Below are 26724 nucleotides of genomic sequence, written 5' to 3' on the forward strand. Positions count from 1 at the left end.
TATAACTATAAAAGTTACAATATATAAGCTGGAATGCTTAAACTTCATTGAGTGGTTGCAAACTTTAAATTTGTTTATTAAAAAGGTTGGAAGTATCCTTATAAAAAAAGTATGAAGTATAAAGGGCCAAGCATATAAGGAGCTTAAGAGGATCATGATCTCCTGCTAGCTCAGCCGTATCTATAAAATATAAGAGGTCCAAATAAAAGAAAATTAGGAATTCTAGTAAAGTGTTCCCTTCATAATGTAATAATAAAAAAAGGGAAGTATACTTGACCCTCCTCCTTAACCAAGTACGACTTTGCCTGAAAAGTATGATTCGCTGAATTACATTCAACTTATTAGAATAGAATAAGTTTACATGGATGTTATCTTTCTTAATTAGTAAAGTCTTATGTAAAGTAGGTTAAGTTTTTTTAAAAAATGTCTCAACGCAAAAACAAGCTCACAAAAACTTGTTGAGATCCTCTAGAGTTCCAATATAATTCTACACGGTAGAGTTCGTTAAATATCAGTCGTTGATTAAGAAATCAAAGGCTTGTATTTTCTTTCCCAAAAATCCCCCCTATTCCCCCCCCCCGGAATATCCTGTTCATATCTTTTCCTTTCCCACTAATCATGAGCCCTTGATTTTATAATATATGGTCAGGATTCAACTCTACTTTGTAGAGTTTTCATAAAACTCTAGAAGATCCCCACAAAAACAGAGCCTTATTTCATAAAGCGGAAAATGATTACACGGCATCATGTTTATTTTCCATGTACATAATAAAATGAGTTGTTACCTCTTGGGCCAGAGTAAGATGGTTTAAACGCCACATGTGATACATCAGGTCTCAGCTCGAGACTTGTCGCTATAACAATGTATCCATGTGGTAGTTGTTGGCTTGCTGCCTCCTTGCCCTCCAGACTGACCTGGTTACATGGGGGTGTGGGTTTCATCCTTGTAGTCCGGGGTTTTACCATTTACTAAGTGGATGGGTCCTCGTCACCCAAAGAAAAAGATGAATTGTTATGGGGTACTCTCTTTTGGCTTTTCTTTATACTTGAAAACACTTTGACTTTTATACTTGTTTATATACAATTTTGATTTTATGCTACTTAACTAGTAATTGTACCCTCATACTAATCCAATAATATTTCACACTCAGATTAAATAAAGTTTGTTTTCTCTATATTTTACTAAAAATTATAAAAATCCTTTACTTTCTTCTTACATAAAGCTTACCTAATTAATTACCAATGAAAAAATAGATCATAAACTATATTGTGAGACGGATGAAGTATGTTAATATTTGTTTTTTTTTCTTATAATGTAAAATAGAAAGTGTTCTAATAACTAAGAGATAAGGAGGAATCATATATCTTCACGCTATTTACCGCCCATCTTTTACTTACTACTTCTCAATCCGTCCCAGCCATAATATAGTGCTTTTTTTACACGATCTACAATATAAACATTTGACCTTCAATATCTTCAATTCCTTATTAATAAAAAAAAATATTAAAAGTTGATATTATGAAACTACAAATTGCAGTGAATCTAACGAAATCACTTATAAAAATATGTTTTTTTTATATATACAAATGAGAATATTTGATGAAAGATTTTAAAATTTACCTCAAAAGAGAAAATCAAGCATTATATTATAAGACAGAGGGAATATATCGCTTCTATTTTCTCCTTAAATTCAAGCCTATCCCACATCAAGTTTTGACTCTTTCTCCCTCCCAAAGAACTTATTAACTTCCACTGTTCCACATAGGGATGGGCATGGGTCCAGGACCCTACTTGGACCCTGTTGGACCCGACCCTAATTTAAGGGTCTGGGTCCAACATTTTCAGACCCTAAGGGTCCGGGTCCGGGTCTGGGTCCAAGTAAATTTTTTAGGGTCCGGGTCCGGGTCTTAAAGTTTTGGACCCAGACCCTACCCATACCCAACCCTTAGACCCTAAACTTATCTAATATATACATTTTAACTTTCTAATTGTGTGATAGAGTTTACAGTACCCGGGTCCGGGAACTTCCACACCTCCTCCATCACTGATAGAGTTACAGTACTACTAAAGTACTACTACTATAATACAGACTATACAGTATTTAGTGTATTATTTCCCAATAAAATCAATTATAGATGACGCTTTGTGCATTTGTAATTGTGTGAGACAACTCGTGATTCACGACTAACGACTTCACCAAATAAAATCCAGGTAACGCAATAACTCCATAAAGTAGTAGGTAAACTTCTGCATAGATTTTTGGCTTATGGGCAATGGCTAATGCCAACATTTTTTCAACCTCCAATTTGATCCAATTGCCAAGAAAATAACATAATTGATGAAATGCCTGATAATAATTTGTCACAGATCATCAAATAATTAGCATGTACGATTCAAAACTCATTTGCTAAACATCGCCCTAAAATTTCATACTAACACCCTGTATAAATACATAGATTTGTATTTGTGTATTCTTATACTCCCACTCTCCCACTTCCACTCTCCTTCACTCTCATCACTACTTTCCCACTCTCTTTCACCCTCTTGACCCTCCCTCACTCTCTCTCCACTCTCTTCGAAATTCCGGCGCTCTCTTCGAAATTCCGGCGACACCTCTTCGAAATTCCGGCAACACCAAAGCAACAAATCTCAGTAACACTCATCACTCATGTCCATTTTTCTGAAAAATCTGAATTTTTTTTTTGAAAAAGGGGGGCGTCCTTGGCAGGCGCTCCACCACATGGTGAGGCGTCCTTGGCAGACGCTCCACCACATGGTGAGGCGCTTGCCAAGGACGCCTCCACCGGTGGTGGGGAGTCCTTGGTGGGCGCCTCCCCCTTTTTTTTAAAAAAAATTCAGAAAAAAGGGAGAAAAAACATAGAGAAGGTAGAGAGAAGAAGGTGGTGTTTGTCGGGGATGAGGTGGTGGTGCTGCTGGTGGTGGTCTGACAGGAGTTGGGTGGTGTTGGTGGTGGTGGTGTAGCAAGGTGGAGGGAGTGGTGAGGCAGTGGTGAGGGAGGGTAAAAAAAATCATCACTGCCATGTGAGGAGGGGTTAAGGGGAGGAGAGAAAAAAATACAAAGTATAAAAATACAGTATAAAATACTGTATTTAGGGCGTTAATAGGAAAATTTAGGGCGTCGTTTAGCAAAGCCCATTCAGAATGGTGAAGTATTAAAGAATTTAATATTATTTCAACAGTAAGGAGGTTGTCCAACTTTGTATTTTTTTTTTTTTTACATAAAGAAAGTTACGACATCCTTCTATTAAGGAAAACTCCCAATTAATCTAGAAGAACAATTTTATTTAACGAAGGCTCTGTTGAAACATCCACGTCAATCGATGCAGCATAAATATTGTGTCCTTTTTCTATAGTAGATTTACTACTCGATTAGTTTCTCGAAAAATATGGTTAATAGTGTAGAATCTAATTAAACTGGCGAAGCAGCTGCTGAATGTCGTCAATGAGTGTTTGGATAGTCCAAGGGGAAGTGTAATGCCCTTGCAACACTCTTATAACTACTTGATTATCTCATTCAATATATAGATATTGAATATGCTGACGAATGTCAAGTATAAGTTCATTTCTTAACCCCCATGCTTCAGCAACGAGAGCTAAGATTTGGCCGAACCGATAAGCTTGTGCGGCCACAAGAAGGCCAGCGGAGTTGCGAATGGCAACACCGACAGCAGTTGAGGAGCAAATAACAGAACCATCAAAGTTTAGCTTGAAACATCCAGAGGGAGGAGACTGCCAGCTAACTGCAATGTAAGTAGGGAAGCTGCAACAAGAAAGTGAAGAGATAGTAAAGGAAAAATCCACCGTTATTCGAGTAGTCCATTCCAAGTACTGATGCCAGGCTCTGTAATAAATACGATTTAGATTAAGTATATTTTCCTCAAAGACAATTGAATTGCGTTCCTTCCAAATGCTCCACAAATCGTAACAGAACTATTGTAAGGCTTGAGGGTATGGACAGATAGATGTTAGGCTTTGTACAAGATTTTGAGGCACTATATATATGCCGGATTTTTGGTCGTATAAAATTGAATTCCAATAATGACCCATTACATGTGGAAAAAAAAGGGTTAAGAGTTTCATTATCAAATTTACAACAGGGGCAAAGAACATCATTAGTGATTTGACGGTCAGCTAAATCTAATTTTAGTGGCAGACCATTTTATAGACATTGTCATAGAATGATTTGTACTTTAGGGACTATATTAATTTTTCATATCCAATTAAAAAGCCAAGGAATACTATTAAAATTAATTCCATGAGTATATATTTATATTGGAGAGTGTTATATTCACCTAATTTTCACTTAATAATTTAACAAGATCTTGTCTTTATTATTAATAATACATCCTCATCATGATAAAAAAAAGTATGATCAAAGTTTACAAATTTTAACATGGATAAAACCGTAGTATTAGATAATTGCCTAATAGAATTCCATGCACGATAATGAAGTTATAAGTACACATACAAGCTAAATCTGGTATCTTTGATATATATATATTTTTTTTTGGTACATAAAGAAAGTTAGGACACCCTTTTCTCAAGGGAGAAGTATCTTTGATAATATACCTTTGGTTAATCTAATATGTGTTTTTCTTTATTGTACATAGGAAATTTTGTTTTAACTAAATTTTTTACATCACATTTCTTAATAACTATGCCTTATAATTTTTCTTTTTGTTGATTTAACTACATTTCTTATTCTTCAACTATTAGTTTTGCTACCCACAAATATATATTACGTCCATATTTTTGTTAAGTCGGACCCAAAGTCCCAAACTCATCCCCCCCCCCCCTAATTTCATACATCTTTCACTTGAATTTTCTACAAAAACCCATTCATCCAACTTCAAAGAAAATTTGTCAAAATTTCCCAAAATTCAATCTTCAAAAAATATGAATTAGAAGTTTTGGATTACATTTCGGTATGATGCAACGTCAGATTCTTTGCCCATTTAAGCTACTCAACGTAATATTTAAGTTTCAACGTTGAAATTTAGGGTTTTTACAAAGTGGGGTTTTCTTTAACAAAATTAAGTTTTTTTCTCTCTCTTGATATTGGGGCTTCCAATTTAAATGAAAATTTGCTTAATTGGGTATACGTGAAGCAAGATTATTACTATATTTTTTAATGTAACGAGGATGACATTACACTACAAAAAAATTAAAGTAGATACAAGCTTTACTTTAGCTCAATGATTATGCAATTAGGCACATATTGTTCCAATCAGAAGCCATATTTATTAATTTATGCATGAAAAAAAACAATTTACAAAATCCTCAATTTGTTAAGAACCCTAACCACGAAAATGTATGATTGAATTTCGTATATTATCTTCACAATAATTTCCCAAAGATTCTCAATTAAGCTTTTTAGAGATTGTTAAAAAAGAATTTAGAAATATAATGCTTGAAGAAGGAAGAGTGTGGTTGAAAGAATAACAATAGAGGGAGAGTTCCAAAAGGGGGGGGGGGGAGAGATGCAAATATGAGACCTACTTAACGGATAGTTCGTTGGACGGAATCTGTCACAAGGTAGCAAATTAAAACCAATAAGTTTTGAACAAGAAATTTATTTAAATTTAAAAAGAATTAATAAAGGTAGTTGTTTGAAAAAAAAAACCACTATTATATATACTAACTAGTGTGTAGCTCGAGCGATGCTCGAAATTTTAACTTTGCCTTTTGAGCTTGTATAGCTTGTATTTATGTTAGGTTAGTTTGTTATATATTTATTTACACGGAGTAAAGAGCATATCTAATAGCTTATTGGCATGATAAGACTTCCATTCTACAACTTATTGGTTGCATGTTAGAATCCTACTAGACAAAATTATATAGTACAATTTCTTGTTAAGCATATGCCACGACATATTTCTAATGAACGAGAAGTTCCAGGTGTTGGGAACGCGTTTTAGTTTGCACTCATCACATATGTTTCATTTCTAAACTCTATTACAAATGTGCGATAAATATAGAAAACTATACTCCTAAATAAGGAATTAAAAGTGTGAAACATAGATCTGAGTTGTGCTGAGATCAATTTTTCCAGATGCACCTTTATTAGAGTAGATCAAAGAGACCTCAAATGGCTTCATACATGATAGTAAAAAACACACATAAAAAAAAAAGGGTAAGTGCAACAAACTTGAAACTTGAGAGTACTCACATCACATGCATGCATATACAAATGCATAGACTTTTAGCTTAATTAATAACTAATCATTATAAACAGAAACATTTGGAATTGGCTCAAATTCATCAGCAAATAGCTTCTTAGATGCTAGCTCATCATGCTTTGTTAAGATTATACTTAAATTATAAAGTTAGTTTGCTTAATGTACAGCTGTCATAGTTTGTTACTCTAGTTTGTTAGAGTTTGTTTTCCTCTCTTGTATATAATACAACCTTCTGTAATCATTGTGATTTTGAGAGCTAATAACAGATTACAGACAACAGATTCTTTCCTCTCCTAAATTCTCTCTTTTCTCTCTGATTTTCATCATCAGATCATGATGAAAATCTTCATGGTATCAGAGCTCATGGAATTCTGAGCTAATTTCCGCAGATTTCTTCTTCTTTCTTTCTGAAAATTCTTAATTCTCTTCTTTCTTCCTGAAATTTCTTATTTCTTTTCTTTAAACCATGACGAATTCAACTGAAATTCCTTCTAATTCAGAAAATGTTGTTTCTAATTACAATGATCCTTATTTCCTATCAAATGGAGATAATACAAATCATTCGATCACAAATTACATATTCAATGGAAATAATTTCATTAACTGGAATCGAGCTGTAAGAGTTGCATTGATTGCAAGAAATAAACTAGGTTTTCTTGATGGAACTCTCAAGAAACCAGAACCTAATTCTTCTGATTACCAAAAATGGATCCGAAATGATCATATGGTGATGTCATGGTTATCAAATTCTATGGAGAAGTCTATTGCTGAGAACTTCTTGTTTGCTGATTCGACTTTTCAATTCTGGACTGAGGTTGTTGAAAGGTATGGACACACTAATATACCTCAATTATACAATTTACATAGAACATTAATGAAAACTGAGCAAGGAAATCAATCAATTGCTGAATATTATAGTAAATTGAAAAGAGTTTGGGATGAAATTCATGTTTTAGATGGATTTCCTGATTGTTCTTGTGGAGCAATTGCAAAATGTAGTTGCAATTTATTAAAACGCATCTTAGAAGCTGATCAGGTGATGAAGTTAATTCAGTTTGTATCTGGATTAAATGAAGATTATGATCTGACTAAGCAGAATTTACTCAGTAGTGATCCTTTACCTACTGTGAATCGTGCTTTTCATATTTTGCAACAAGTTGAAAGGTAGAACATGAATGCTACTAAGGTTGATAGATCAGGAGACATGAGTGCCTTATTAGCAACTAAACCTTCTGGTGGTTCTGTTCATAAATCCTTTTCTTCTGGTGGTTCTGGTCAGAAAAGAGATTATAGAGATGTTAAAAGAATGATTTATGACAGAACATGTGATCATTGTAAGATGAAAGGCCATACTATGGATAGTTGTTTCAAATTGGTTGGCTATCCAGAGTGGTATTCTACTTTGAAAGGGAAAAATCAACCAAGATTGGCTGCTCATGTTCAAGATTCTGGAGTATTAGGTCACTCTCCTCTGGATTTTGACAGCAATATTGAAACTAATATTGCTACTCCTTCTCATTCTACTACTATGAATCCTGATATGATGAATATGTTCAAAGAATTTGTGACAATGATGCAACAAAAGTCTGGAGAATCATCTTCTTCTCAACAATACACTGCAGTTAATTTTGCAGGTATCTCTTCTGTTTCTAATGCTTCTTTACAACATGGTTTTGATGCTTCTTCTTGGATAATAGATACTGGTGCAACAGACCATATGGCATCTAATAAACAACTCTTTGCATCTATTCATGTACTGAAACATCCAATTAAAGTAGGCTTGCCTGATGGTTCTCATAAGATTGTTAAATATGCTGGTCCAGTTCATCTTACTCCACATATTACTCTAATAAATGTTCTGTATATTCCTGAATTCACCCATAATCTACTCTCTGTTGGTAAACTCCTTGATCAGAACAAATTAATTGCTCATTTTACTCAAGATCAATGTATTTTTCAGGACCTTCTCACTAAACACATTCAAGGACATGGCAAGAGATACCTTGGTCTTTACAAGTTTCAGCATGTTTCTCAATTTTCTTCAAATTGTACTGCTTCTTCATTAGATGATTCTAACACTTGTACTTCTTCTCTTGTAAATACTTCTATCAGTACACCTACTATACATATTGTTCATAGTAGGTTAGGGCATTCATCTGTTCATACTTTGAAGCATTTAAATCTTCCATATGATGGCAATAAATTGGATGTTTTTGGTTGTGAATCTTGTATTTTTGCTAAGCATCATAAATTGCCTTTTCCATTGTCTTCAAGTATGGCTAAATTTGCCTTTGAACTTTTGCATATTGATCTATGGGGCCCTTACAAAACTCCCTGCTTATCTGGAGCTACTTATTTCCTCACAATCCTAGATGATCATACAAGGGTTACTTGGACACATCTTCTTCATTCCAAGACTCAAGTACCTGGCATTATTTCTGGTTTCTTAGCCTATGTATACAATCATTTTGATTGTTCTGTTAAGCATATAAGGAGTGATAATGGCAGTGAAATTGTGCAAGCTACTTGTAGATCCTTATTTCTTGACAAAGGAATCGTTCATCAAAAAATTATTCCTGGCAATCCTCAGCAGAATGGAAGAGTAGAACGCAAGCATAGGCACCTTTTGGAAACTGCTCGAGCTCTCCAATTCCATGCTCATCTTCCTACACATTTTTGGGGTGATTGTTTACTTGCTGCCACATACCTTATTAACCTTCTTCCTAGTTCTGTACTTCAGTGGAAGACTCCTTATGAAGCCTTAATGCACAAACCACCTACCTATACTCATTTGAGAACTATAGGTTGTCTATGTTACCCAGCTATTAAAACTTCTGACAAGTTTGCTCCTAGAGCTACAAGATGTATATTGCTTGGTTATCCTTATGCTCAAAAGGGGTATAAGTTGTTTGATTTGGAAACACACAAAATAATTCTTAGCAGAGATGTCATTTTCTTGGAGGATCAATTTCCTTTCAAGACATCTCTCTCTTCTCCTTCTTCTTCTTCTTCCCCTCATACTTCTATTCCTCCTACTACTATCATGGATGTCCCTTTTGACTCTTCTACACAACCTGATTCATCAAGGTCTTCACCTAATATTTCTTCAAATACACCTACTACTTCTGTGTCTAACATTCCTCCTTTCTCAACTATACAAGATTCTTATAATTCTTCTACTTCTTCTTCTCCATCTCTTTCTACTTCTGATTCTTTATCTACTCTCCCAAATACTTCTATTTCTTCTGAACCTTCTTTTCCTATTCCTAGTAGACATTCTACTAGGAACATCAAATTACCTACAAAATTTCAAGATTTTGAAGTTACTTTACCTACTGCCTTATCCACCCCTCATGATGTCTCTTCTGATTCTTTTTCTTTCAACATCTCTACTGATTCTACTCTTGCTCATCTAGATTCTTCTCTTCAAAGCCTTTCAAACATGCTTTCTACTACAGAACCTTCTTCTTATAATCAGGCTAAGACTGATCCACAATGGATTGAAGCAATGAACCATGAACTCTTGGCTCTTGAACAAAATGAAACCTGGGATCTTACTACTCTTCCTGCTGATAAGACTGCTATAGGTTGTAAATGGGTTTATAAGGTTAAATTTAAACCTGATGGATCAGTGGAGAGGTGCAAAGCACGATTAGTTGCTCGAGGTGATAAACAAGTTCATGGTAAGGACTTTAAACACACTTTTAGTCCAGTTGCTAGATTCACCACTGTTAGAATCATCATTGCTTTAGCTGCTGTCATGCAATGGAATTTACAGCAACTGGATATCAATAATGCTTTTTTACATGGCTATGTTGATGAGGAGTTATATATGACACCACCTCCTGGTTATTCTAAGGCTCTTCCAGGGCAAGTTTGCAAGCTCAAACGCTCATTATATGGCCTAAGACAGGCTAGCAGACAGTGGAACATTGAATTGAGCAAATTTCTTATTAGTCTTGGTTTTGTTCAATCAAAACAAGATTATTCCATGTTTACTAGAACTGATGGTTCTGATTTCACTGTTATTGTGGCTTATGTGGATGATTTACTACTCACTGGTAGTAATCTACAGTTGATTACAGAAGTTAAACAAGCTTTGCACAAAGCTTTTACTATTAAAGATCTTGGAGATCTTAAATACTTCCTTGGGATTGAAGTGACTAGATCTGCATCTGGTATATTGCTTAATCAGAGAAAATATATTTTAGATCTGCTCACTTCTACCAAGATGGAAAATTGCAAGATTGCTCCTTTTCCTTTGCCTAAAGGATTAAAGCTCAGTACCATTGAAGGACCTATTCTCACTGATCCAGAGATCTATAGAAGAATAGTTGGGAAGTTGTTATATCTTAATATGACCAGACCTGACATTTCCTATGATGTTCAACAGCTAAGTCAGTTTCTATCTGAGCCTAGAACACCACATTATGCTGCTGCTCTTCATGTTCTAAAGTATCTAAAAGGCACACTCAATCATGGTTTGTTCTATGCTTCAAATAATGCTCTCACTCTCAAGGCTTATAGTGATGCAGATTGGGGAACATGTGCATACAGTGGTAGATCTCTTACTGGGTTTTGTATCTTTCTTGGAGATTCTTTAATCTCTTGGAAGACTAAGAAACAAAAAGTAGTCTCCAAGAGTTCCACAGAAGCAGAATATAGATCTATGAGTCAGACTACTAGTGAAGTGGTGTGGATTGAAGGATTATTACAAGATCTTCACATACATGTGCCTACTCCTATCACTTTGTTCTGTGATAATAAGTCAGCTCAGTATATAGCAGAGAACACTGTCTTCCAAGAGAGAACAAAACATCTAAAGTTGGATTGTCATTACATTCGAGAGCATGTGGACTCCAAGTTTATTTCTTTGAGTCATGTTCAATCTTCCTTACAACTTGCAGATGTGATGACTAAACCTTTGGCAGCTGACCAGCACAATTTTCTATCTGCCAAGATTGGACTAGTTACTCATCCACCACCTAGTCCATCTTGAGGGGAGGCTGTTAAGATTATACTTAAATTATAAAGTTAGTTTGCTTAATGTACAGCTGTCATAGTTTGTTACTCTAGTTTGTTAGAGTTTGTTTTCCTCTCTTGTATATAATACAACCTTCTGTAATCATTGTGATTTTGAGAGCTAATAACAAATTACAGACAACAGATTCTTTCCTCTCCTAAATTCTCTCTTTTCTCTCTGATTTTCATCATCAGATCATGATGAAAATCTTCATGCTTTGAGTTGCAATCTACATTTTTAAGTTCCATTTCTTTTGAAATGATATCATCATGGTAAACAGAGACATTTGGTGTTGGATCAAAGTCTTTGATGAAATCTTTTATTGCACCCTTCTTTTCAAGGCCTTCATATGATCTCTGATTTATGAAATCTTTGATAGCTTTAGGCATGTATTGCTCATTCATCTTGTGTCCCCAATAATCTTTAGGGTCTTTTCTTCCATTTATTGGGCTTCCAAGTTGTACGTTCATCATTTGGCCATAATGAGCTGATTATAAAGTTAAACCTAGAATAATTTAAAGCAAGGAAATATTACAAATGATTTTATAATTGATAGAGAATTAAATTATTCCTGGGACTCCAATCATTAGCTTAAGCTTTTGGTTGAGTTGGTCCTTTGACATGGTATCGAAACCAGCGTGACATAAAGGTAATTAAATTTGATATATGACTGAAAATGGGCATGGGCAACCCAGTACGGAGGAGGAGAGTTCGGCCCACATACAAGCTCAGAGGAGGTTCCATACTAAAATCAATTGGAAATAATAGGAGTAGCTCCTCTAGCTTATATTGTGATACTTTCTGTCCTCTTTCTCCAATGTGGGACAACTCACATACGTACAATATACATGGGGTTCAACACAATGGGCAACCCAGTACGGCGGAGCGAGGAGAGTTCGGTCCACATACAAGCCCTGAGGAGGTTCCATACTAAAACCAATTGGCAATAGTAGGAGTAGCTCTTCTAGCTTATATTGTGATACTTTCTCTCATCTTTCTCCAGTGTGGGACAACTCACATGTGTACAACATACATGGGATTCAACACGTTCAAATCTCATCCAAGCCTCCTTTCTAAGTGAAATATTTAGCACCAGATATGATGGAGGCCTGTGTTGCATCCACACTTCAAGCCTGATGGGCTCCCGCAAGGGACGTGATAGAGTATTAAACTATTCTTGGGACTCCAATCATCAACTTAAACTTTTGATTGAGTTGATACTTTGACAATAATGCATACATGAACTAGATAAGTAGCTTTTTCACATTTCTCCATGCATGAATCTATCACAATTTCTCCATGCATGAATCCGTCACAATTAATTTCTCCATGCATGAATAACAACAATAGATGATTTCATATGCATTTAATGAGACAACAATAGATGATGAAGTGTAACACTACAAAGGAAAATATTATAGTCCTATAACAAACTAAAAATAGAAATCTCAAGCATTAAATAGTAGTACATTATTAACACTGACTTATTATGCATGAATTGTGATCATTTTTTAAATTAATAACTAGTTATTAGGCCCGGGCTATGCCCCGGGTAAGAACAAATTTCATTTCTTAATATAATACTTAATGATAATAACAATATATACAACTTAGTCTAGTGGTTAAGAATTTAGTATATGTACTTGAGGTCTCGGGATCAAACCCTATACTACGCAATTTCTAAAAAAAATTATTGTACATAGATTACATTAACTAAAACTTCCTAGGGGTATATATAATTAATTTTAATGAACATTATTTATTTTTAAGGATGCAAGGAATATGTTTAATAGTATTAACTAATTACAACACAAAATTGTAATTTTGTGGAAACATGGATCACTAAGAGATGTTAGATGAGATGGTGATTCTTTGAAAACCCTTACATAAGGTCAGGGGTTCGAGCCCAGCCCTTAGCATATTTATTTTTTAAATGATGACCACTTGACTTTGTTGGTTAACAGACACGTGGCAAGAGGAGGGTGCCACGTGGCGCATCGACGTTGTTACACACCTTTTAATATATTTGTATAGATGTTATTAATTTTTTTAAAATTAGAAAAATGCTTACCAAGACAAGTGAGAGTAGAATAATGAAGAAGGTTTTGAAGTAGGTTTCCATATTATCTGCAAAGTGCAAACCTCTATTATTATTGGTAATAATTTGGTATGATATTCTTTTTGTGGAATTAAGCTATTATATTTACTTGTCTTTATATAGAAATTCAGGCCACGAAAGATTTCGCTCTGTAGATGATGCATGCCAGCAGCACATGTACATAAATCTGTAATATGCTTATATAATAACCTATGATTTATTAGTGGGAAACCAAGACATATAAAGTGGAGTACCTAATCTCCATTAACCTTTACTATTTCTAATTTCGATCTTTAAATAATATTTTTTTTAATAAAAGCTGGTCCAATGGGCAATGTCTAACGTAGAAAAAATTATTCTATCCATTGGAAAAAAAAAATACTCATGAGTCATGACTTAGCGTAAATTAAGCAATTTCAAGAAATATAAGAGAGAGCCTATCAATTAGAGCAATATATATACAATTTTTGTTTTGAAGGTAAGAAGAAGACGTCCTAATTAGACCGAAACCACGCACAAATCAATCGCTCCCGGGTTTACAGGCAAGACTTCTTGGGAGTAGGGGAGAATGATAAGGGGAAATTCCTACCCCCAAAGTGCCTCTAGATCAACATATATACATGGCATGCTTTCTTTATCTAAGGAGGAGACGATATAGTACTATGAATTTATACTTTTTTATACATTAAGGAAAATATTATTTGAGACTACTTCTGTATCTTATATCAAAATAATAGGGAGGTTTTAACTCGACGCTTAAATATATGTTAGACAAGTGGATTCACCATCTCTTAACCTAACATAATCGTTGCTCTTGGAGCGCGCAAAAGTCATTTATTTATATTAAAGGATATCACATTCTTATTGAATTAGGCGGTATTTTAAAGAACCCAAAGCTCTATGGAGATTACTCATTGAAGACAAGTATGATACTCTGCTCTCATGAGTCATGACTTTCTTGGACCTTTTCATCCCTTTGAAAGGAGGTCCATGCATGGAAGTCTATATGCTAGGTTGTATATAGACGGACATGGGTACGGGTGTGTATTCGGATACAGAGACCAAAAAAAAGTCAAAATTTTGAAATTTTAGGAAAGGTATACCAGATACGTATCGTATCGAGTGCGGGTGCGAGTACGAGTACGTGACCTAAAAGAAGTAACCGTGCTACATGTCTTAGCCTATATGTGCCACAATTCTTAAGCATCCGATAGCGAATACCTTTGTGCGTGCCTCAAAATCTTCCATATATAATCATTGAATCGTGGATCTGATTCTCGTAATGTTGTGCAATGGTGTATTTAGGACTTGGGTGGACCATAGAATCTTGGATTCTCGCTCAACTACATCCGAAATGCCTGAAAATCTTGGCTCAACCTCAAAATTATTCACAAAGGTAGAAGTAGTTCTAATGGAGTTGTTAATGCTTTGGCTAATCTTTGGTTGAGGAGGGAAGATAAATTTTTGGCTTGATTTCTAATACATCTAACCATTTGTAGGCCATGCTTGGAGACATTAAATACATCCTATACAAGTATCATAAATCTTAATTGAATGTGACATTAATGATAGAGTATAAAGCTATTCCTGTGGCTTTAATCATGAGCTTAAGATTTTGGTTGAGTTGGTCCTTTGATATGGTATCAAGAGTCAACGTGACAAAAAGGTCACGGGTTCGAATCTCATCCACCCTTCCTTTCTCAATGGAATATTTAGCCAGGTATGAGGTTGTGCTGCATCCACATTTCAAGCCCTAAGGGCTCTTGCGTGAGGGAGCTGGTAGAGTATAGATCTATTCCTGAGGCCTTAACCATAAGTTTAAACTTTTGGTTGAGTTGGTCCTTTGACAATTAGATCCATAAATATATTTTTAAAATTTTATTAATTTTGCAATGATAGGAAGGATAACAAGTACGCTGTTGTAATGGCAAAAGCTTGTAGTAGACAGTCTGATTTATAATGTAATGTAACTAGGATGTTTTCCTATCCCCCTATTTATTGTACGGATTATTATGATGACGTTGTAACTTGAACACTTAAGTTTATGTTAATTTAAGCTCTTTTTCACCCAAAAAAAAACTCATTAAATTTTCAATTTGGCTACTTCTAATGAAATAAATAAAATATATGTTCTGGTACTGAACAATCAATTATATGGTAAAAAAAAACTTCTACTCCATCAAACATGACCCTGTTCTGTATACTATATAGTATGCAAATATGACATTAATGATGTCTAATCTGTCAAATTGACGTTAATATATATTTTTTATTATTAGAAAAGATAATTGGTTCGAAAATCAACTCTTGTTAGGCGATTAACTGCTGAGCACACCAGCTTAGAGGCTGGGTACAAGACTAAATAGTCCAGAAGTAATGTCCGAACATATTGTTGGGATGGAAATTCGAACCCGGGACAATACGCTGGAATTCGGGGTGGTACCTGAGCTACCACCTCTCCCTCAAATTCACGTTATTATTGCTCATACTTTGTATTTATTTTAAAGGTGAAGCTCAACGTAAAATTACTACTCATAGCCTTGGAAAGTCCTAATAATACCTTCAAGTAAAAGGTTCACCAGGAAATAAATGTGCGCACTTAAGGCTAAGGCTTAAATAACCTAATTATACTTCACTCGAAAAAATGGGAACTTTTTTGTTATGTCTGAGAACTCAATCCCTACTATATACATGCATATATAAATTTGTGATTTTATGAAAGTTAAGTATATTATATTGAAATCCTAGACTAATAAGAAAACGAGTATAATATACTTACTATAACTTCAATAGATTTCATTGTCGAATTCAAGATCATCTATATGTATGAATGAAAATTTCAAATGGGTCTGAACGAGTGCTTGCAATAGTCATTGCATATTTGCCTCCTCCGTTTATTAGTAGTATACGTAGCTTTTTCACAATAATTTCTGCATGCATGCATCTTGCATGACGTACAGGAATTTATCATCAAATATAATCAATCTAGAAAACCTCATCAATATTATCAATTATTAGATGGATCGCTTGGATTCGTCTCGATTGGCGTAATGATTACTCCCTCCGTCTTTTTTTATTTGCTACATTTTGCCATTTAGGCTATGTTCAGTTCACCTTATTTTTACTTATTTCAGATCTAATCAGATCAGATCAGATCAGATCAGAAAAAATAAGTTCAGATCAGAACAGTTCAGATCATGCTTATATTTAAAAATCACTATATCTTTCATTACATATTAGTAAAAATTATAATAATTGAATATTAATAAAGTACTCATTGAAACGAATCAAACAAGACCCCACATGAGTATATTTTTTCTTATATATTGAGAAAAATCTAAAAGATAAGATCTTGTTATCAGATCAGTTCAGATCAGATCAGATCAGATCAGAAAAAATAAGTTCAGATCAGATCAGATAAGTTCAGATCAGAAAATTTCAGGTGAACTAAACATAGCCTTAGGGGTGTTTCAATTTATTTGCTACATTTGCAAACATTTCCATATATAGTACATAGGTCCCACACTTTATTTATAAATTTGCCATCACTCCCTTCTTGATTTTGTAAATGTTTCCATATATAATACATAGGTCCCACAATTTACCTATTTGCTTTTTTGTTAATTCCATTTATGTCAATGGTCCCCACTCCCTCCTTGGTCTTTGTGAAAAAGTGCTTGTAGCAAATAAAAAAAGACGGAGGGAGTATTTCGTAATTTAGGTGAGAAGAGATACGACCATTTTCACAGTACGTGGTGTAAAGGTGGAACTGTGAAAGTGGTGAAGGTTCCTAATGAGGGATTTACTGGCTCCGTCTCAAATTAGTTGCTATATTTTGACCGTAGTCACTATTCACGTCATAACTTTGATTATTTTTTTACTTTATATACATAAGAAAAACATAGTCATGTTGGATTTTGTTTGATTCGTCTCAATTTGTATTTTCCAAATATATAATTTTTTCATATATGTAACTCAAGATATTGGTTTTTGGAAGTTGCATCTCGTAAACTGTAAAAAAGCAAATGTTGCAACTAATTTGTATATATGGTTGGAATTCCACAAACAACCTATATTAAGTATTGTCATAGATTGAATAGGAGAAGAAGAATAAACCGCTTTATAAATTTGAGGAATTACAAATTCTATTGTCAATTAGTTTTAGAATTAAACTACCTTTGAGCTTATAACTTATAAGTTGTCCGTATTTATTCTCTAAGTGATGGGTGTCCAGACTCATTTAATGTTTTACCAAATTTAACATGATATCAGAGCCTAAGTTGGGCACGAGTATTCTCGTTCAAAATTGTGCACAACTCATGTGAGGGAAGAGTTGAGATCTCATGAACAACCCACATGTGAGTGTAGTTAAGTATCCCGCATTGAACATAAGGAAAGTAATAAACAACATTATTAATTTGAGGAGTCACCCTAGCTTCCTATTACCAATTAGTAATATGATGGAACCTTCTTTAAGTTTGTAAATTTTCTAAACTCTGGTCCATTAACAGGTGTGACCACGCGGCATATATATTTCCAATAATTTTTTAGCTAATATTAGCTAGGATGTTAGTTCGTAGTGATAAATTCTTATATATTTAGATTTAGTTTGTAATGTTATTTATATTGTACTTGTAATTTACAACTTCCTCCGTTTCATAATAAGTGAAACGCTTCTCTCTTTTATGTGAGAGCTTTTTTGAGAGGAATGTTTCATTTATTATAGAACGGAGGAAGTATTTAACGTAACATACATCAATACGATATAATCTATTATTATTTTCACCTTCTCATAAATGTATCATATATCGTGTTTAATACCATGTACTCATGCTTGTCCATTTTACAATAATACGAGGTTATATTGGATGAACAAAATTTGTTTTTCCATCTTATTTAATTTACAAAATATAGAATCATTATATATAATTTCTAGATAACTATAGAAGTAAGTAGATAATTCTTTATATAGTGGACAAAAAAAATAGGTAAACTTTTCAGATGTTGTCGTCCATAATATCAATAATTGTCATGCATAAGTGCATAACAACAATAACATGGTGGCCATTCTTTCGAATATTGCAATTTTTTGAGAACCCCGCCAGTCGACATTGTGATTGCATACGTACCCTACCACCGAATTCTCTTATCAATGGATTCTCTCATTTTATTATTATGTGTTTACTCTTGTTACAAAAGAAGCTGTGCACATTACAATTAGGGATGGCAAGGGGTGGGATTTGGGTCGGGTGAGTCATCACCCGGTTAGATTGATTCTCATCCATTTATCCGTCACCCGCTTTACTCATCATCCTAAATCCATCCATCCATTACAACCGGGTGATTCGGGTGGGTCGGATGATTAACGGGTGAAAAATGTAAATATCAAATTTAGATTATAAATATTAAAAAAATTATGTACCCAACTTCCACCTACACTTTCCGAAATCATAAATAAATACGCCGATGTTTTTAGCATAAAGAAAAGGTGACATCGCACCATACAAGTTTTAGGAAGTCGTCTTCACAATAATAAAGTCTCGACAACAATACTTCAACAATACGAGTTTGAACAATAAAAATTAAACGTTCAATCATTTATAATACTTCAACAATTTTGGGAGGCTAGAGTCTGTAAGAGAATCAAAGGTTAGGTTTAAGATTTTTAGTTTTTATATTTAGTATTTTAATTTAAAATTTATTATATAAAAAATTAAACGGGTGGATAACGGGTTGGGTGCTTAACCGGGTGGTGGATCGGGTGATGGGTGAGAAATGGTCACCCGCATCCTACCCAGATCCATCACCCGGTTCACCCGTCACCCGGTCTTCATCCGTTTATTACGGTTTTTCACCCTTTTATTTAAACAGGATGGAGCGGTTTACTGGATATCCACGGGATATTGACATCCCTAATTACAATGTCTTTCCATTCTAACTGATGTACTTCCTCCGTTCTGAGGAATGATATCCCCATACCTGGTATGTGCCAATACCATGGCATTTATGTAATTTTTATGACAAAAGTAATATTAAAAGATTATTTTTTTTCATACTTTTTTTTGGGGGGGGGGGCTTGTTAGTCGAAATCTTAAATCATATCTAGGCTACATCAAATCATATCAGTTAGCTATTAAATCATATCTGAGCTACATCTAATCATAATCAAGTAACTGGTATGGGAAAAGTTGTCCCATACTGGGTATGTGACTATACTTTCTCCTCCGTTCCAAATTAAACGTAACAATTTCTACATACGGCAATTTCAATTTAAATGTAACATTTTACTTCTTTCTATTTTTGGTTAATATTTTGAGTGTGAAATTACGAATATACTCTTATTAAAACTAAGTCTTATTAACTTAGTCACGTGCTCTTACTTTTTATGTGGTCCCACTTTCTCCCTCTTTATTAACTTAGTCGCATGCCCTTACTTTTCCTTAATCTCACCCTAAGAAATTTTGCCTAGGAAAATGTGTCATCCAAATTGTTGCATTTAATTTGGAACGGAGAAAGTACTATTTATGAGAGAATTAATGTTAGCTTAACGATTATAACGTCCTCCTTCCACTTCTATAATAGAAGTTTAATTATCACCCTTTATAAAACGATTTTCTCATTCTATTACTGTGTATTTTCCCCTACTGATGTACTAAGGGCCTGTTCTCCCCAGCTTATTTTCAGTTCAGTTCAGCTCCAATCAGTTCAGTTTAGTTCAACTCCAATCAATTCAGTTCAGTTCAGTTCGACTCAATTCAGTTTAGTTCAGCCCCATTCTTTTATAATCATTTTGTTAAATATTATTATTATGTTGGTATAATTTATTTTACTAATTACTCTTATTATTATTATTATTATTATTATTTATTTTTATATCATTACTATTAATATTATTATTATTATTATTATTATTATTATTATTATTATTATTATTATTATTATTATGATTATTATTATTATTGTTTTTATATATTATTTTGTTTATTATAGCTTTACTCATTATTATTAGTATTATTATTAGGAGGAACATGGTTTAGGTCAAAGCGCAAATACCCACGTTTTTTAGCCCATAAACCAATCAAATCGCGTCAAAACGGTTTATGATGCAATTTTCGCGGTCCAATCCAATCATTATTTTTAATTACTAAATATTATTATATTATTAAATTTAATTATTAAAATAGTAATATTAATTTACTTCTTAGATATTATTATTATTATATAATCATCATCAAGTATTACTATATTAATACAAATAGTACAAAATAATTATTATTAATTATTATTATTATCATTAATTATTATTATTATTATTATTATTATTATTAATTTATGATTATTAATATTATTTATTTATAACTATCATTTAAAAATATTCAAAATACTATTATTATTATTCATTATTATTACTTATCATATATAATTATTATTTAATAATCATATTACTATTGTTTAAATTATATTTATATATTTATTACATTCAATTTAATTCAATTCAATTTAATTCAATTCAATTCAATTCAATCCAGTTCAGTTCAGCTCTGCAGTTCAGTTCAGCTCCAATAAATTCAGTTCAGTTCAATTCAGTCCAGCTGTTTTATGGCGAATAAAACAGACCCTAATACTTAGGGAAAAGTACACACTTTAGTGCAAATTAAATTGAGAATGTAATGATTAGATTTACTTTATCTCTTTATACTGTACCATGAAGAATAAGAGAGAGGTGTTTATTACATTTTAAGAGAAATAGAGAGTTTTGGAAAAAAGCAAATTGTTGGTCAAGGATAATTAAAGTATTTTATATCTTTTCTCGCTATAAAATTAATACTTCGTATTATGATGACTAGTTCGTAGTGTATTATTAATCAAGAAGTAAGTAACTTGTTGAAAAACGGAGCGAGTACTTCATAATAATATTAAGTAAATAAAAAATTACTCCAATAAATATATTAATTCTTGATTGGCAAAATTTGCACAACATTTAGATTCTGATTCCACCATCAAGAAAAACGTGGGAAGGTGCATGTTTTTAGCATAGTACAAATTAGTGAATTACAAAGTTCTAATATAAAGTATATAATTAAGAAGAGAAAAGAATGAAATAGACATAACACAGTAGTCAATTTAAAGTTTTCCCTCAACCACTACAGCAAACTTTTCATTCTGAACAACATGCATTAGACTTGAAAAACACAAAAAACGGGTTTTCTGTTCTTTTTGATGGGGTATATGTCACCCAAATGGCCAAATACCCAATCCCCATATCTCAAAACGTCATCTAAATATGTCCTCATATATCTTAATTTTGTTTTGTTGTGTCAAAATCATTCTAGCTCTTCCCCACTTGTTCTATAGTTTTTTCTTTATCAAAATTATATACTCGCTTCTTTTTTAAAATAGATGTTTCATTTTGATTTTCGTATTATTTACATATTTTGTTTTAATCCTACTTTTTCATATATATAAAAACCACAATTAATATATAAGGACTCGTTTGTTATCGCTTTATGTTTTTAGTTTTCAGTTTTTTTGAAAAAACCAAAAATCATAATATGAAAATCAGAAAAAGTAGTTTCCAGTTCTTAGTTGTTAGTTTTCAAAATTAGCATGTTTACTATCATTATGACCAAGTTTAAGTATATAATACTATTTATATCATATTTTAAAATCATAAAAACCCAAAACTAGAAACTGACAATGATACTGAACGGGCCCTAAGATGTTGGGTTTATCTCAATGTATATTTTAAAATTATCATATTTTTTCACAATTTTTTAGTAATGAATAATTAAACTATTAACGGTGAAAGCTATATATTGGCAAGTGTGCAAGTTTAATAATCTTTTATCTTTGTTCGATCTTCTTGTTTTGGTCGTGCTAATTTGTCAATGCGCTTATTCAATCTTAAATATCTTTCACTGCATATTAGTAAAAAAATATAATGATTGTATATCAAAAAAGATACTCATTGAGACGAATGATATCAGATGACTATCTTTTTCTTTATATATTGAAAAGAATTTAGAAAAATCTTTCTAATCCCGCATAATGTCAAGATTCCAAATAAAAACAAGAAAAGGAAGCGGAGTACTATTACATAGTATCATACCTATAATCCCATCTAAAATTCAATATGCAATATTCCTAGCTCAATAATTACACTCCTCTCTTCTCATCATTCAACCTACCTAACACTTATCAATATGCATCCCAAATTTTCTCCTTGGAGCTTTTCCCTTCCTTTGCTACTACTAATGGTTTGTTAATCATCTTCCTAATAATTAACCTCTCCTATATTAATTATTTGCATCTTATGTAATTTACATATGTTCATAATATCCATCTTAATTTAGGTTTTGATTTCTTTTGACAGATTACTTATGCTAATGGAGAAAACACTCAAAATAATGAAGGAACTCATCATCATCAACATCAACAACATCATCATGAATCTCATGATACAACATCACCTCATATGGATCATTCAGTGCTTGTATTTTTTACCCTAGATGACCTTAAGGTAGGAAATACTATGCCTATTTATTTCCGAGGTACTAACCCTTCTTCTAGTTCTCCACATTTTCTTCCTAAAGAAGAAGCTGAATTAATCCCTTTCTCACATTCAAAACTCCCTTCTCTTCTTCATCATTTCGGCTTTTCGCGAAATTCGCCTCAAGCTACAGCCATGGAAGATACTCTAAGACAGTGTGAATTAAGACCTATCCAAGGAGAAACTAAGTCTTGTGCTACTTCTTTAGAGTCTATGCTTGATTTCGTGCATAAAATCTTTGGTTTAAATTCTAAGTTTAAAGTCTTAAACACCCAAGAATTCGCAAAAACTGGTAAGTTTTTGCAGAATTATACTATATTTGATGATCCAAGAGAAGTTTTAGCTCCAAAAATGGTTGCTTGTCATACTATGCCTTACCCATATGTAGTGTATTATTGTCATCACCAAGAAAGTGAAAGTAAAGTGTTTGAAGTTTCATTAAAGGGTGAAAATGGAAGTAATGATAATGAGAATATTGTTGAAGCTGTTGCTGTTTGTCATATGGATACATCTCAATGGAGTTCTAGTCATGTCTCGTTTCAAGTTTTAGGTATCAAGCCTGGTTCATCTCCAGTTTGCCATTTTTTTCCTGCAGATAATCTTGTTTGGGTGCCATTAACTGATAATCATGAAGGATTTGGAGATAATTAAGATTTAAGTGTGTGAGATTGTACTTCTTTGTTCACTATCTATTATCATGTATTATTGCAAATCATAGACGAATGGTTAATGTAAGTGATGATTTCAGGACTTTTATATCCTGGTTTGTGTAATAATTTTATGATTTGCTAACTTTTGGGGTTATGGCCATACATTCTTTATCTGTTAATTCAACTTATTTTTGTTAATGAACTTAATTATCTATTACTGGGCATGGATGTGGGCAGAAAAGATTTCCAAATATGGTAAAACTATTTTTTATGTGGTAGTGGTATAATCAGAATCTTCAATATCAACCACCAATCAAAAAACTTCTTCAATCCGTGGTAGCATAAACTTAAGGTATGTTGTCTCAGTTTATTTTCAGTTCAGTTCAGCTCTGGACAATATTTTTACTTAGAGGTGGGCATGAGCCGAGTCGGCACGCAGGCCGATCCGCTACGTGGGCCGCGGGCCTGTCACGGTCAAGAAATTTTATTTTCGGCCCTCACCGGCACGAGCCCGCGTGGGCCGGCCCGCGTGCTGAATGCTCCTTTTCTTTGTGTTTTTACCCTAAAACTGTCAAAAATACAAAAAAAACAACATAAAACATGGCCCAGGCCCGCGGGAAGCATGAGCCCGGCCCGTGGGCCTAGGCCAGGCCGTGGACAAATTTTTAAAATTTCAAACCCGACCCACTATTTACTCAAGCCCGTGAACAGGTCCGGCCCATGTCCACCTCTACTTTTACTCTCACATATCACTATTCATTCCACAGTGGTAGCATAATAGCAATAACATCTTAGCTTAAGTCAAATTAAAAACATTTTTAAGCTGAATATAATTATTCCTATTCTTCTCACAAGAAAATATAAAAACTTACGTACTCCACTTTAAATCCGTGGAAACTAGATTCTTGGTCAGCGTTCCGTCCCACGAGTAATGGACAAAGCACACCAACTTTCGCAATTAGATATCAGACCAAACACAACTTACTAAGTGAGCTACATAAGAGCAATATCCTTGAATTTTATCTTGCTTCGTTTGGTCAACTTGGTGATAAGAGTAACCGTGCTGATTTAATGAAATTGTTGCCAACTATGAAAAAGAGGGAGGTGTTGAAGAAAATGGTTGATCTTTGGGATGTGATTGATGAGTGTTGACTTCGTGATTTAGGTTATTTTGGTTCCTACTTTACTTAGCAACGTAGGAATCCTCGAAAATCTCTAGTCCGCGAGCGACCAAACCAGAAGGGATGGCAGGTGGGTATAATTTGGCGGGTTTTGCACCGCATCCGTCCCAGTTGGGGCGGGTATGGATATGACTTTGGTGGGTAGTGGGTGGGTATGGATACGAAAAGTCAAATCCGCCATGGGTGGTGGGTAGGTGGTGGATATGAGGTCACATCCGCCCCAAATCCACCCACCCTGCCCCATATCCACCCACCCCGCCCCATATCCGCCCGCCCCGCCCCATATCCATCCGCCCCGTATAATATTTACTAATTTACCCTTTATAAAATAAAGAATTATGTTCATAAATCTAAAAAATTGTAAAAAATAATTAAGAAATATGAATACTAAGAATGTGTACTTTTTTTGTTTGAAATGGGTGTTTCTAATAATTAATTTATATAATAGGTTATATATAGAAAATAAATCAGGTGGGCTGGTGGAAAATCCACCTAGGTGATGGGCGGGTATAAGTGGGTAATGGATATCCACTTGGGTGGTGGAGCGGATGTGGGTATAACCTTATACCCACGTGGGCGGAGGTGGATATGGAAACTTGTACCCGCCATGGTTAGCGGGTAGGTGGTGGGTATGGAAAATTTAGGTGGAAGTGGGTGTGGATTTAGGAGTATCCGCATCCGCCCCGCCCATTTGCCATCCCTACAAACCACTTTCTTGCTTCTGATGGATGGTGTCAATGGTTTCTTTATGCTATCATCCGTGATTGGTATTTTGAAAGTTGGATCACATACCCATTTTCATGTCGATGGAAGATAGGAAAGAATAGCACGCAAGAAATATTTTCATCCTTTATAATTTTTCCCTATACCCATATCCTCCTCCCAATTTCCCACCATTGTGCAACAAGATTATATAGTTTTTATTACCCTTTCAACATCTTAAACAACTTTAAACGGTAGCGATTGGATCTCAAGAAAATCGTGGAAGATTGACCACAAGGAGACATTTTTGTTTCTCAAGCCATACAAAGTCAACCTTTTGTAGTATCTCTTTCAATCTTCTAGCATAACGTTAGTTCATTACTCTCTATCATTTGTAAAAATGGAAATCTATATTCAGATAATAAAAAGTTATGAATTTTGATAAAAAAAAAAAATTCAAATAATATTTTTTGAAATATAAATGTTTTAAAGACGAAAAAGATTTCTTTTTCTTGGTACCAATCCAAGCTCTAAGAATAGTAACATATATGACTGTTATCAGTACCAACGACAAGACCATGATGGTACTAAGCATGAAAATAAGAAAGACATTGCGAAACTAAATGACCTAAATCTGACGACCTTAATTGAATGAAAATGTGCTGACTAATGCACGAACTTGTTTTTCTTTTTCTTTTTTTTTCCAATATAAGTCTTATACTCTTATAGGTATGTGATGCACATATTTTAGACAAATGTCATAATCAAGTTATATATATAATTGGCTTCTTGATCCATTGTCGCCTTATAAAAAGGGTTAAAGTATGCATGATATATGATTTGCTAAAGGATGTAGTATAAGACCTATCCTTTGCACTAGGTGCATAGGATAAAAAAATTGTTATCTAAAGGCCGGCCATCAACTATCGCGTTTCTAACACCGCTCTCAATATATTCGTTGTAAATTTGGTTATGATCTTATAAAAAGGCCGATAAACAGCTTATTTGTCTATATAATGAGTGGTTGATTATAGGTAAACTACTTTCAAAACAAAGGTTCTTGTGGCTATGTTTATCAAGAATTTACAACTAATTTTCCGTAACTTTGAGAACATTTGAACCCACCCCTCAAGTATGAATGAAAGAAATCCAACTATTACTTCACCATACCATTATTGCTTTTACATGTCAAAATTAATAATGACATATGGATAGAAAATTTTAATTTTGAAATACATATAATGAATGAGATGACTTTTTTAAATGAATATGCATGACATGACTTATTTAACTACTATTAAATTGTAAACCGGGACATC

At 33.7% G+C, this 26724-nt stretch overlaps 2 protein-coding genes across 2 annotated transcripts; one reads left to right on the top strand and one right to left on the bottom strand.

Annotated features, from left to right (window-relative positions):
• Positions 1–6205: 6205 nt before the first annotated feature.
• Positions 6206–13424, bottom strand: LOC130590156 (organ-specific protein S2-like). Its single transcript, XM_057392166.1, has 3 exons — positions 13290–13424; positions 11433–11697; positions 6206–6317 (listed from the first exon to the last, which is right to left on the bottom strand). Exons 1-3 carry the CDS (start codon positions 13344–13346, stop codon positions 6241–6243), a joined length of 399 nt encoding a protein of 132 aa, XP_057248149.1. The 5' UTR covers positions 13347–13424; the 3' UTR covers positions 6206–6240.
• Positions 13425–22419: 8995 nt separating this feature from the next.
• LOC104904381 (BURP domain-containing protein BNM2A) lies at positions 22420–23684 on the top strand. Its single transcript, XM_010692610.3, has 2 exons — positions 22420–22579; positions 22696–23684. Exons 1-2 carry the CDS (start codon positions 22526–22528, stop codon positions 23521–23523), a joined length of 882 nt encoding a protein of 293 aa, XP_010690912.1. The 5' UTR covers positions 22420–22525; the 3' UTR covers positions 23524–23684.
• Positions 23685–26724: the final 3040 nt, after the last annotated feature.

Source organism: Beta vulgaris, chromosome 9, assembly GCF_026745355.1.
Source record: "Beta vulgaris subsp. vulgaris cultivar EL10 chromosome 9, EL10.2, whole genome shotgun sequence".
NCBI classification, from domain to species: Eukaryota; Viridiplantae; Streptophyta; class Magnoliopsida; order Caryophyllales; family Amaranthaceae; genus Beta; species Beta vulgaris.